This window comes from Geospiza fortis, unplaced genomic scaffold (assembly GCF_000277835.1).
Source record: "Geospiza fortis unplaced genomic scaffold, GeoFor_1.0 scaffold183, whole genome shotgun sequence".
Lineage (NCBI taxonomy): Eukaryota > Metazoa > Chordata > Aves > Passeriformes > Thraupidae > Geospiza > Geospiza fortis.
In genome coordinates, this window is record NW_005054447.1 from 555,873 (window position 1) to 567,273 (window position 11,401).

Genomic DNA, 11,401 nt, shown 5'->3' on the forward strand with positions numbered 1-11,401 from the left:
CGAATGTCCCGGGGCGGAGGGAGGCTCGGGAGCGGACGTGGTTGAACGTGGCAGAGGCGGCTGCGCACCCTGGAAACGAGAACTGAAAGCATTTGGAGCTGTGAGGAGACTTTTGACCCGGTGCGTGTGAAATTCAGGCGCTGTGGCCAGAACCGCAGGGCAGAACTGCTTTAAGTCCCTAAAGCCGGTGCTTGGTAACTCGTCAGAGACCCTGCCGATTCCTTTTATCAGCTCCTTGTCTCCAAATCTGAACATTCCTCCTGGTGCTGCCCCGGTGCCTCATTTGGAGCCGGTTCCAGTCCCACGGAGAACAGGGCAGGGAAGATTTCTGCTTTCCTGCAACTTTCGGTGCTGGGGAGGGAGTCACTGCTGTGCTTTAGTCCTGCACACGTGTCAGTATTTTTAGGACAATTTAGCACCTCTCATGTAGCACGAAGTGAATCCCTGCCTTTTGTGCCCGTTCCATCAGGCGTCTACAATGCTCTTTCACTGGAAATTAAAGTCAGTCCTAAAGTCCGAGCTTTTGTGGGCGAGCAAGCGCTGCTGAAATGCTCCTTCAGATCCAGCTCCCCCGTCACGGAGAGCCTGCTGGTGGACTGGACCTACCGGCCCCTCACTGGGGGCCAGATGGAGACAGTAGGTGGAACAGGGCCAAAATCAGAATTTTCTCTTTGCTTTGCTGGGCTGCTGCCTCACTTTGCGGTTTGGGACTCTCGTTGTTGCCTTCTTCCCCCTGTAAAATTCCTTTGGTGTTCTCTGGGGGGAGAAACATATTCCAGGTAAATACAAAATGGCATAATGATGGTAAAGTAGATAAATTTAGGGGGTTGTCACAAGTGCTGCACTGTGCACTGCACAGAATGGCTGTAAAGATTCAGTTGGTGGCTTTATTTCTCTTATATAGGAAATATTCTTCCTGACTTCTTAATGTGACATTACTCCTTTATTTTTCCAATGCAAAATTCCTCTATTTTTGCAATGCAGAAGCAGTTCACTCCGCTTTCTTGGACAAGTGTTTTGTTGCCACAATCACTGCCTTTCCCTCCTTGCAGATTTTTCACTATCGGTCCGTCCCACACCCCACAACAGCAGGGAAGTTCAAGGACAGGATAATCTGGGTTGGGAATGTTGCTAACGGTGATGCCTCCATCGCCATCCAAAGCCCGGAGCTCAGTGACAATGGGACATTCATCTGCAGCGTGAAGAACCCTCCAGATGTTTATCACAACATCCCCCAGACCGTGCTGCTGGTGACAGAGCGGGGTAAGGCTCCCTGCCCTCGCTTTGGCCTCACCCCTGTGACAAGAGTTGCTTTGTGGGATCCTGGAATTCCGAGCGTCACGTGGGAAACGCTCCCTGGACTTCCACGCTGGAGTTTCAGCAGGGGCTGCCTCAGCCCCGCTCTCTGAGCTCGGTGCTTTCAGAGCTGCTGGATTGATTTGGGGCAGGAAGGGACGGGGGGAGCTCTGGCGACAGCAGAAATCAAAAGTGTCCCTTTGTTCAGAAGTTTCAGCCTCCGCAAATTGCGGCAGAGCAAGTTAAACATTGAGGAAACGCTGGCCTAAAAATAATCCCCACATCACAAGCGCTGATTGTCAGCACCAATTTCCTCATCTGCCCTGCGTGCCAGCCCTGCCCCAAATTCCCAGCTCAGCGTGCTGATAGAAATGTGTCGTGCCTTCCTCTGCAGCTCCTGAGACCTGAGCCTGGGCTGGGCTTGGGGGCAGGAGCCTCAAGGGTTTGGGGGCAGGAGCCCCACAGGTTTGGGGACCACAGATCTGGGGACAGGAGCCCCACAGATTCAGGGACCTCAGGTTTGGTGACAGGAGCCCCATAGATATGGGGGCAGGAGCCCCACAGGTTTGGGGACCGCAGGTTTGGGGTCAGGAGCCCTGCAGATGTGGGGACAGGAGCCCTGCAGACGTGGGGACAGGCTGTCCCCAGCCTGCCAGCCCCGTGTCCCACATGGAAGGGCCACCAGGCTGTGCCCTGGCTGGTGTTTGTCCCAGGGCTCGGCCAAGCCGTGCCTCGCTGTGTTCCAGGCCTGGCCTTCCAGCTGAGCTCAGCAGCTCTGCTCTCCATCCTGGTGTTCCTCCCTTCTGCCCTCGTGGTCATTCTGCTGCTGGTGAGGATGGGGAGGAAATTCCGGCTGCTGAAGGAGAAAGGAAAATGTGGCTACAAGAAATCCTCCATTGAAGTGTCTGATGAGTAAGTCCTGGCTGCAGGCTGGAGCCTGTATTTCCACTTTGGGGTGTTGGCTCAGGCACGAGGGATGATTTCCCCACTGTCCTTCAGTGCAGCTCAGTCCCTGGGATCTGCTGCTCACCCAGCAGGCAGAAAGCCCTGGGAAACCCCAGAGCTGGAGCACAGACCCAGTGCTGCACATCCCCATTCGCGTGAGGAGTGCCATGGAGCGGAGGCACGTTGGGCTCAGACATATTTCACTTCTGTAATGAGGTTTATTTGAGCCTGAGTCAGCAGGATGTTTTGCATGTGAGATTTGTGTGCTGCATTTTGGGGTGAATCCCCATAACAGCAGAACAAACCCAATAATGCCACCTGTGGTGGGCTGAGCAGGGCTGCCAGGTGCTGAATGAGCCTTGCAGACTGAACTCCCTTTTGCTCAAATCCTTAAAAAATTATTTTTATTTTTTTACTACAGTCCTTTAGTGTTTTGATTGGGGGTATAAGATTTGCCAGTCAAAAAGCAACTTTTGTTTTCATTTTTGTGGCACTGAAGTGCCACCTTCAAAATGAGGCAGCTGGCAGCTTTCAGTCCTTTTGGCTTTGCTGTGCTGACTTCAAGGCTTTTCCTCACCATGAAAAACCTTCAGTTCCGTGTGGTACCACCAGGACTCACAGCCCAGGGGTGGCCCTGGGGTGTCTGGGGGGAAAGTCCAGCCTGATGCTGTGCTTTTCCTGCAGGCCTGAGCGCCCAGACAGGGCTGGCTGCGGGGGCAAGCTCAAGGAGTGGTGCCTGAACTGCGTGGTAAGTGGAAGCTGCTGTTTGCACAGCGGTTTTGCCAACCTGGGTGCTCCCAGGAGGCACTGAGAGCAGCAGGTAGAGTGTCCCAGCACCTCTGCGTGTCCAAGGCTGTCCCAAAGGCTCCTTGGAGTGAGAGCTGCTGGTTGTGCTGCTGGGGAAGCTGACCTGACATCCATCAAACTGATTTTTCTGGGCTCGATGGAATCAAAGCTGTCATTTGGAGATGACAAATCAGGGTTGAAGTGGCAGCTGCCGTGGGGGCTCTTTGGGGGCTCTGCAGGAGCAGTTTGAGGCTGGCAGTGCTGTGCTGGGGAGGGCAGGCAGTGACCCCTCTGTGTTTCTGCAGGGCTGCTGGAGATCTTCCTCCTTTCACCTCCTGTTCACTCCAGCAGAGCATTGCTAAACCCTCGCGGTTTGTTTGTTTGTTTCTGCTTTTTGTTTGTCGTGCTCTCTGAAGTGGTGGCTGCCCTCTAATCCTGCTGCTTCCCCGGCCAGCCCAGCAGCAGCTCCTGTTAGTCAGGTGCCTGTGCTGCAGCCCCTGAGTGGTTTTGCCACCTGCTGTCCTGGTTCTGTGTGAGTCCTGCTCTCTGGAATGGGAGCCACATTCCACAGTAATGCCCAATTGGAGAGGGCTTTCATTCTCTCTGTGTCCTGCAGAGCACATTTCCCTCTGGGGCGCCTTTGCCCCGCTCAGGACGTGAGTTAAGGAGGGTTTAAATATGTGTTGTTTGATCCACTCTCCTAATGCCAGTGATTTTAAACTGCCCTAAATGCCCAAGCCTTCAGACAGGCGTGTGCTGATGGTTTCTATTAGACACAGGATGAAAAACAGGCAATTATGTAAGTTGTACATAAAATATTTACAGTTCTGCATCAGACACGGCAGGCACTGAGCTGCTGTAGGGAACGAGGGTTTGGAGAGGTGGGGGAAGCAGGAAACGCCTTGGGCCAGAGGCTGGGCTGCCCTGGGAGGTGGGAGGGCTGCTCCAGGTGATGTTCTGGAATCAGGGAGGTGCCGGGAGGAGAGATGGGGAAGGATGGAGCCCCGGTTTGGTGAGGAAATGCTGTCAGGACATGGGAGATGTTAAAAGTTGAACACTGTCCTCTCATCCCTTGGGAGGAGTGGAATTGGAGTGATAAAATCCTGCTGCTTGCACAGCAGTGCTTTGCCAGGTTTGATCCTTTGCTTGCTGAAATATTTATCTGATCAGGTCTCTGAGAAAGCTGCCCTCTCATGTTAACAATTCTGCATGTTTGAGGTCTCTCCAGTGTGCTTTTTCATGCTCCATATGTGACCAGACAATTAAAATTGCGAAGCCAATGGAAAATCCCTTTAGACTGCAATTTCTGGGTGTCAGTGAGATTGGCCCTGCAGAGCTGAGGGGTTGGGTGAGCTCCCAGCTCAGAGCTGCAGAGCTGCCTGTGGGACACCATCAAATCCTGCTGTGGTTACAGCAACCAGGGGCTTCTAAAAGTGGCTGAAAACCAATGATTGGTGCTGCTCAGGGCTGTCTCTGCAGGGCTGTGCTGCCCTTTCTGGTTCATCTTTAGCTGCTGCTTCTCTTAAAACACATTTCATGTGGGTTATAGCATGGTGGTTGTGTCTGGGAGAAGTCAAACAGATTTAGTGCTTCTACATTTATATGTATATTTCTATTTCTATTTCTATTTCTATTTCTATTTCTATTTCTATTTCTATTTCTATTTCTATTTCTATTTATATTTATATTTATATTTATATTTATATTTATTGCAGTGCTTTCCCAGGTCCTCTGGCCTGCTCAAGCACAGCAGGATTTTTGGGAAGCATTTAGGCTCTTGCCAGAAGCCCAGCCAGGCTCAGCCTTTGGCTGAACTCATGGCTTGGTTCATTTCTTCACTCATAATCTCAGTTTCTCTCCTTGTTCCCCGTTTAGGACACGGATGAGGAAGATCCCTACTGACCAAAGCTGTGGAAAAAGACCAAAATTGCAGCACTGAAAGTCATGGTTAGACTCTTCCAGAGGCTGCTGGGGAACCAGTGCAGACTGAAGGACGTTCTCTGCTCTCAGTGGATTGGAGGAATAATGCTGATGGGATAATTCCCTTCCATTTAAACACAAAATAATGATTTTCTAAAATTCTTTCTAATTTATTGGGGAAAAGAAAATCTCTTGCCCTCAGATCTGCGGGGCCCAGAGAAGCCTCAGTGCCCACAGTGCCAACGTGCCTTGGTTTTCCTGCAAGTTGCTTTGGTTCATTGGTTTGATTTTCTGGTGACATCCCTCTTTTCCTGAGCCCTGGAAATCCAACTTTTTGAAGTAAAAGCTGCTGCAGCTCTCTGGGCACTGCCAAGGTTTGTTCTCAGGCTTTTTGGAACATACTGACTCGCAGCAGTTTGATGAAGTGATACCTGGCATCCTCTGCGCTGGAGTGAAGAGAACCTACTGCTTTTGAAGTATTTTTTTTATTCAGCTGCACCACTGGGTACTGCTCCTTCTACCTGTAGAAGCGAAGCACAATTCATAGAAAACAATTTTTTTTTTCCTTCTTTTTTGAAATCAGAAATGCAAATGGGGACTCTGTTTCTGGGGACACACAACCCCATCTACCTCAGCCATGGACTCAAGCACTGCCCAAAGGAATGTTCTGTTTGCAGTAGTTGTTTTCTTCCTCCCTTCTTCTAGGACCTGGTTTAGGGAAATGGTTAATTGTGAAGCAATTACTTCCCCTTGGTGAAGGGCATTTCCTCTTTCACCAGCGTTGTCCACAATGAATAGCAGACAGCAGTGGAATTCATTCACTCAATCCCTAAAAAGCTGCTTTCTTTCTGTATCAGTCCAATATTCTCCTTTTACAGATGTGCTCCGGGTTTACTGCTGATTTTGCTGTGCAATTACCAATAAATTCCATTATTCCATTCTGGGCTGTCGGTCTCTTTATTTGGCTAAATACAGCTGAACCCATAAAACTGCCATCCTGAGGTGTAAAAATTGTCGTTTGGTGATGGGTAAAGGTTTTTAGGGAGCAGATTTAACCCTAAAGAGGACAAGTACCAGGCCCCCCTTCAGCATCTCTGCTGGCTGCAGCTCTCAGGTGTGGTGAGGCTCTCCCTGAGAAGTAGGTCAGCTGTAGATCTGTGCCTCCAGATAAAGACATTTCCCCCCTCTCTACTACAAAGCAATATTTCAAGTGTTTGTGCTCCCTGGTGACACAACATCTCTGTCAGCCAGCACTTGCCTGGGAAAGTCTGGTGGGATCACAGAGCCCGGGGGAAGTGGCTTTGCTGTTCCCCTCTCAGCGCTCCCGACTTCCCCTGGGGAGCCAAAGGCTCTTTTATGCTGCAAAATGCTGCATTTCAGCTGGGCCTCCTTGGCCAGGGGTCTGCTGGATCCTGGGCAAATGTTCCTGCTGCAAAGCTGGGCTGCCACCTCGGAGCTGTGGATGGTGCTGAGCTTTCTCCTCCTCTGCCACCCACATGGGAATTTCTTGGTGTGCTGATGCAGACAAGTAGAGATATTATAAGAGAAAGGCCTTAGAAAATCAGGCCTAAATTACCTGAAATCAGGCCTAAATTACCAGCTAAATTATCTAAAATCAGGCTAAATTACCAGCTGGCCTGATACTCCTCAGTGCAGCCAGCTTCTAAATTCTCATAAGTTACCCAAACAATCTATTCTAGTAAGGAAAACAGGCTGCACTTGGAATAACAAGAAATTTGTCCTGTGAGAATCAGTGAACAAAATATGTAAACAATCCAAGAATAGAGAGATTTGATGGAAAGGTAAAATGCCACTTTCTAACCAATGAGTGCAGCAAGGAAACTGCTGCCAAGTGGAATTGTGCACAAAGTCTGTGAAAAATGAGTTTTGTGAGTAAAGAAGGGGCTTTTCTGCATGAAAAACTGAGTCCTGTCTGCTTTATTGTAACAGTGTTCCATGGAAGGCACTGGTACTGGGATGGGGAATGGGGATACTGGGGTGGGGAAAAGGGATACTGGAATGCAGAGAGGGGATACTCGAATGGGGACCTGTGGGATGTTGGAATGGGGAGCAGTGGGATACTGGAATGGGGAATGGGGATACTGGGATTGGGAGCAGTGGGATACTGGAATGGAGAGAGGGGATACTGGAATGGGGAGCTGTGGGACGTTGGAATGGGGAGCAGGAGCTACTCTGGCGGGTCAAGGAAAGAGGAAGGGTGAGAATGGTCTTTCAAAGCGGCCAGGGGGGCTGCAGCAGAGGCCAATCCGTGCCTGGTGTGTGTTTCAGGAGGAGGCAGCTGCCTGTGCTGGGCCAGGCAGGTTCAGGGCGCTGGCAGCCCCAGGAGGAAGGCACAGCCGTGTCACCAGTGCTGCTGCCTCACTGGGACAGGACCCAGGTGCAGCAGTGACAGCTCTCTGAGCAGCTCTGGGCCCCAAAACAACGCAGGAGGTGTGCCAGGAACCTCTTGTGTCCTGGACTGGTCATTGGGACTGGTCAGGCCGGTCCCTCACCTTGGCCTGAGCCCCAGCTCTCCTGTCAGGTGCCTGTGGAGCTGCCCCATCACCCCTCTGGGACAGATGCATCTGCACTCGGTTTCCCCTCTGTGTTGCACATCCTGATTTCATGTTCTGCTTTCTGTTGTGTAAAAGTGACCATCAGACCCAACCTGCCAAGAAACATCTTGCATATGCAACCTCGAGATGATTTAGCAACTGATTCAGATACTCCGGATTCAGGCACTGAATCAGCTGCTGCAGAACGTGCAAGACAGGCTGACCTTTCCAGGCCACTCTAGGTGAGTAATTTTTGCTGTAATATTTATTTCTGGGTGGTTTTTTTTCATTTGTTTTTCCTGAGAAGAGAACCAGAGGAGCAGAAGGGGCTCGGTTGCCATGTGCAAAGGCAGGGGATGTGAAGGCCATGTGCAGGCTGTGCCCCTTTTCCCCCAGTCTGTTTGGGAGAGGGGATTCGGATGTGTCAGCACTGGCACACTCAGAGCAGCCTGGTGAGTGGGTGCTGGCTCCAGCTGGCGCCTCCCAGCACCCTCTCACTGCTGTGTGTCACAGGGAGACCCTGCAAAAACGTGTTAAATGTGCTCCCAGCCAGGAGCAGAAATCCTCCTCAAAACCAGGGCAATAAACCCAGCAAGGACCTGCTGGCAAACACAGCCCAGAGCCCCAGAGCTGTGGGAGGTTCTGGGCACAGAAATCTCAGCTCTCTGCAGTCAAACGGGACTGGGTTTGAGCTGGCTGCTGCTCTGGCTGCTGCAGGGGGTGGTCCTGGGGAGTGCAGCTCTGCAGGTTTGGCACTGCCCTGGCTGTGCCTGCTGCCCTGAGCTGTGCTGAGGGCCTGGGGCTGAGCAGGAGCTGTGTTTGTAGGTCGGCTGTGCAGCCAAGTGTGTCAGGGCAGAGCTGCACAGAGCGCAGCAAACCGCTCAAAAAACCAGCCCCAGGGGGGTCCTGTGTTTGGAGAGGCAGATGGCAGCGAATTCCAGAAGGTTTGCTGCAACTTCTCAGGATTTTTGGTTGGTGGAAAGGGCGAGGTGATGAAGGTACAAAGCTGTAGTGATTTTCTCAGCCTAGAACTGATCCAAGGGTCCCCAGCAGCTGATTCTGGGTCTGAGGTTGGCCTGGAGAGCCTCTCCCTTGCACAGTGGAGCAAAACGAGAGAAGCCACCAAAATGCCAGAGATGATTCAGCTCTTGTCTTTCTATTTCTATTTCATTTCTGCAGTATTGGAAAATACCTGCTGGTAGGTCACGGCAGCCCCAGTTGCAGCTTCACACGAGGGCTCTCGTGCCAGGAGAGCTGCTCTCAGGAACCACTCACCCTCAAGTGAAGGGCCCCAGCTGGGACCCGTGGAGCAGGGACAGGGCAGCAGGGTGCTGAGCCCTGCCTCCCTTGGGACACTGCCTGGCACCTTCTGGGGTGGCAGCCAGTCCTTCCCTGGGCTGGAGGACAAACCTGCAGAAAGGAGAAGTCAGCTTTGTTCTGAGAGATGTGGAGCAGGTGGAGCTGGAGCAGAGATCAGATGTGGCCCTGCTCCAGCAGAGCCTCTCAGGCGAGCAGCGCCCAGGGGCAGGGTTAGACCTGGAGCAGGAGGTCGTGTTTTAGGACCCAGCTTCTCTGATGAGCAGGGTAAACAGCTGTGAGCATCTCAGCTCAGATGTCAGACCTCGACCCCCAAACCACCGGAAAGAATGGTGACTGGCTTAGGTGCACAGATGAAGGGGCTGAGCCCTCTCCCCATGCTCGCTCCTCCTTTCCAGGCTCAGGCGGTCCCACAAACCAGAGCCCTGTCTCTGCCCTCTGTGCTGTGCTGATTTCCAGCCCCCCAACCCCAGACGCTGCACACCAGAGTCTTCCTCTGGCCTTGAGCTGGCTGCCAGCCCTTGGTGTCCTGCCCCAGGGGACACTGGAGCATGTGTCACCTGTGCTGTTCTTTTCAGAGGGAGATGAAGGCGTTGCTGAGCCTGGCCCTGCTGCTGACATGGCTGGGTAAGCTCTAAGTTTTATTCCCCTCTGCTTTCCCCTCTGCCTTTGCTCTCAGACCCATCAGTGTCTCTCCTCCTGTGGAGCTGCTCGTCTCCTGGGTGCCAGCCCCTCTCTGGCCCTGTGTGTGCTCATGTCCCCTGTAAACAGCCTGCAAACTGCACTGCCATCCCTGCATCTGCCCTGCACTGAGGCTCCAAGGCTTTGAAAGAAGCAGAACTGCTTCACCAACTCTAAGTACAGGGAGAGGTTTCCAAGGTATTGATTTTGGCTCTGCTCGAGGCAGGCAGCTCCCTTGGTCCTCTCCGCTGGCAAATATTTGTCATTTTCAGCTCCTCAGCTGGTCAAGACCAACAGAACTTGTTTGGGAAGCTGCAGCACTTTGCATTCATTATTTACAGGGTTTCAGACAAGCACTTGGTGCTTGGCCAGGGCCCAGCCCTCGGTGGTTGTGGACAGGCTGGGCGCAGAGGATGAGCCTACCTGTCTGAGCAGCTCCCCTGGGCTGAATCAGCTCTCAGCAAACAGCAGCAGAGCCTCAGCCTCCCCTTGCAGGGCCACTGCAGGCTGGGGCAGGTGGGGCTGACGAGCTCCAGTGACATTTTGTGCCCCACTCGCTTCACAGAAGCTTTTAGCTCAGAGGAGACCTTTAATCCCCTTCCTGCCGCCGCTCTGCAGCCGCAGCTGCCTCGTGCGGGCTGTCAGCTCTGGCTCTGTGATGTTCCCCTGCTTTGCTTTTTTCCCACCGTCCAGCTGCTCTGGAAACCCCAAGCTGTGGTTACGTGGCCAGACAAATACAAGCCCAGGTCTGGAGCCTGTGAGCAAAGGGGAAGGAAGCCAAATGGGCAGTGAGGGAGGAACTGAAATTCGTGTGAAGCGCTGGAATCGCCCCTGGCCTGGTGGAGATGAGAGCAGCACAGGTTCTCCCAGGCAGTGAGTCACAGGAGGAGCTGCAGGCTTTGGCTCCGAGGCGAGGAGGGCAGGGGCTGTGCTTCAGGAGGGCAGGGGCTGAGCTTCCCAGCTCCCCTTCGGCTGCATCACAGGCAGCAGCCCTTGGTGTGGCGGCGGGAGGATGCACTGCCCCACATCCCACATCCCTGAGCAGGGCTCAGGCACGGGCTGGGCCTCTGGGCTGCACAGGGCCCTGAGCCCCAGGCTGCCCTGCACAGCAGACAGCCATGAGGACAGGCAGGCTGCAGCTGGCCCTCCTCCCCGGGCTCATGCTGCTGTCCCTGTCCCCGGCAGGGCGATGCACGGGGGCTGCCCAGGTGTTCATGGAGCCCCAGCTCCGGGCTAGGGCTGGGGACTCTGTGCTGCTGCAGTGCCTCTTCCTGGACCCCGACAGCAAGGGATGGACCCTGCACAAAGTGGACTGGCTGCACAGGGCAGGAGCTGGCACACAGGTGGGTCTGGACAGGGCTGGCAGGACAGGGGACATGGGGATGGTGGCAGGGGAGGGAGGGTGAGGCAGCCCTGGGGAGGCTGTGGGGATGCAGCCATGGGGAAGCAGCCATGGGGAAGCAGCCCCGGAGAGGCTGTGGGGAAGCCCATCCTCCTGCCACCAGGCCATGAGGAGAGGAAGTTTCCATGAGAGGAAGAAGGGTCCCCGTGTGGGGGCAGCTCCTGCAGCAGAGGGGGAGCAGCATCCTGGGGCTTTCCATGAGAGTCACCCAGAACAGCCACGGGACAGGGAGAAAGTGTGAACTGAGAGCTCTTGAGGAGGAACAGGCACCTGATATCCTGCCCCTGCCATCCTGCGCTGCCCTGGCAGGAGGAGATGGTGTTTTTTTACTACAGCAACCACGGCGTCCCCGCGGGGCGCTTCAAGCACCGGGTGCAGTGGCGGGGGAACATCTCCCGCTGGGACGGCTCCATCCTGCTGCAGGACCTGCGTCTCAACGACAGCGGCACCTACGAGTGCGAGCTGCGCCTGCTGGAGACCAGCAGCGTCTTCATGAGGC

The 11,401-nt window shown here is 53.7% G+C and overlaps 2 protein-coding genes across 2 annotated transcripts in view; both read left to right on the forward strand.

Annotated features, from left to right (window-relative positions):
• LOC102033398 (myelin protein zero-like protein 3) overlaps window positions 1-5,922 on the forward strand; it is a 6,324-nt gene extending 402 nt beyond the window's left edge. The window contains exons 2-6 of the mRNA XM_014309693.1: window positions 470-636; window positions 1,053-1,263; window positions 2,043-2,208; window positions 2,926-2,989; window positions 4,903-5,922. Of these exons, the coding sequence (XP_014165168.1) occupies window positions 470-636; window positions 1,053-1,263; window positions 2,043-2,208; window positions 2,926-2,989; window positions 4,903-4,929 (635 nt within the window). The 3' untranslated portion in view covers window positions 4,930-5,922. The remainder of the gene's footprint in view (window positions 1-469; window positions 637-1,052; window positions 1,264-2,042; window positions 2,209-2,925; window positions 2,990-4,902) is intronic.
• A 3,481-nt stretch (window positions 5,923-9,403) lies between these two features.
• The window catches only part of LOC106631969 (junctional adhesion molecule-like), a 2,684-nt gene continuing 686 nt past the window's right edge, over window positions 9,404-11,401 (forward strand). Inside the window, exons 1-3 of the mRNA XM_031062388.1 lie at window positions 9,404-9,446; window positions 10,686-10,843; window positions 11,212-11,399. Coding sequence (XP_030918248.1) covers window positions 9,404-9,446; window positions 10,686-10,843; window positions 11,212-11,399 — 389 coding nt within the window. The remainder of the gene's footprint in view (window positions 9,447-10,685; window positions 10,844-11,211; window positions 11,400-11,401) is intronic.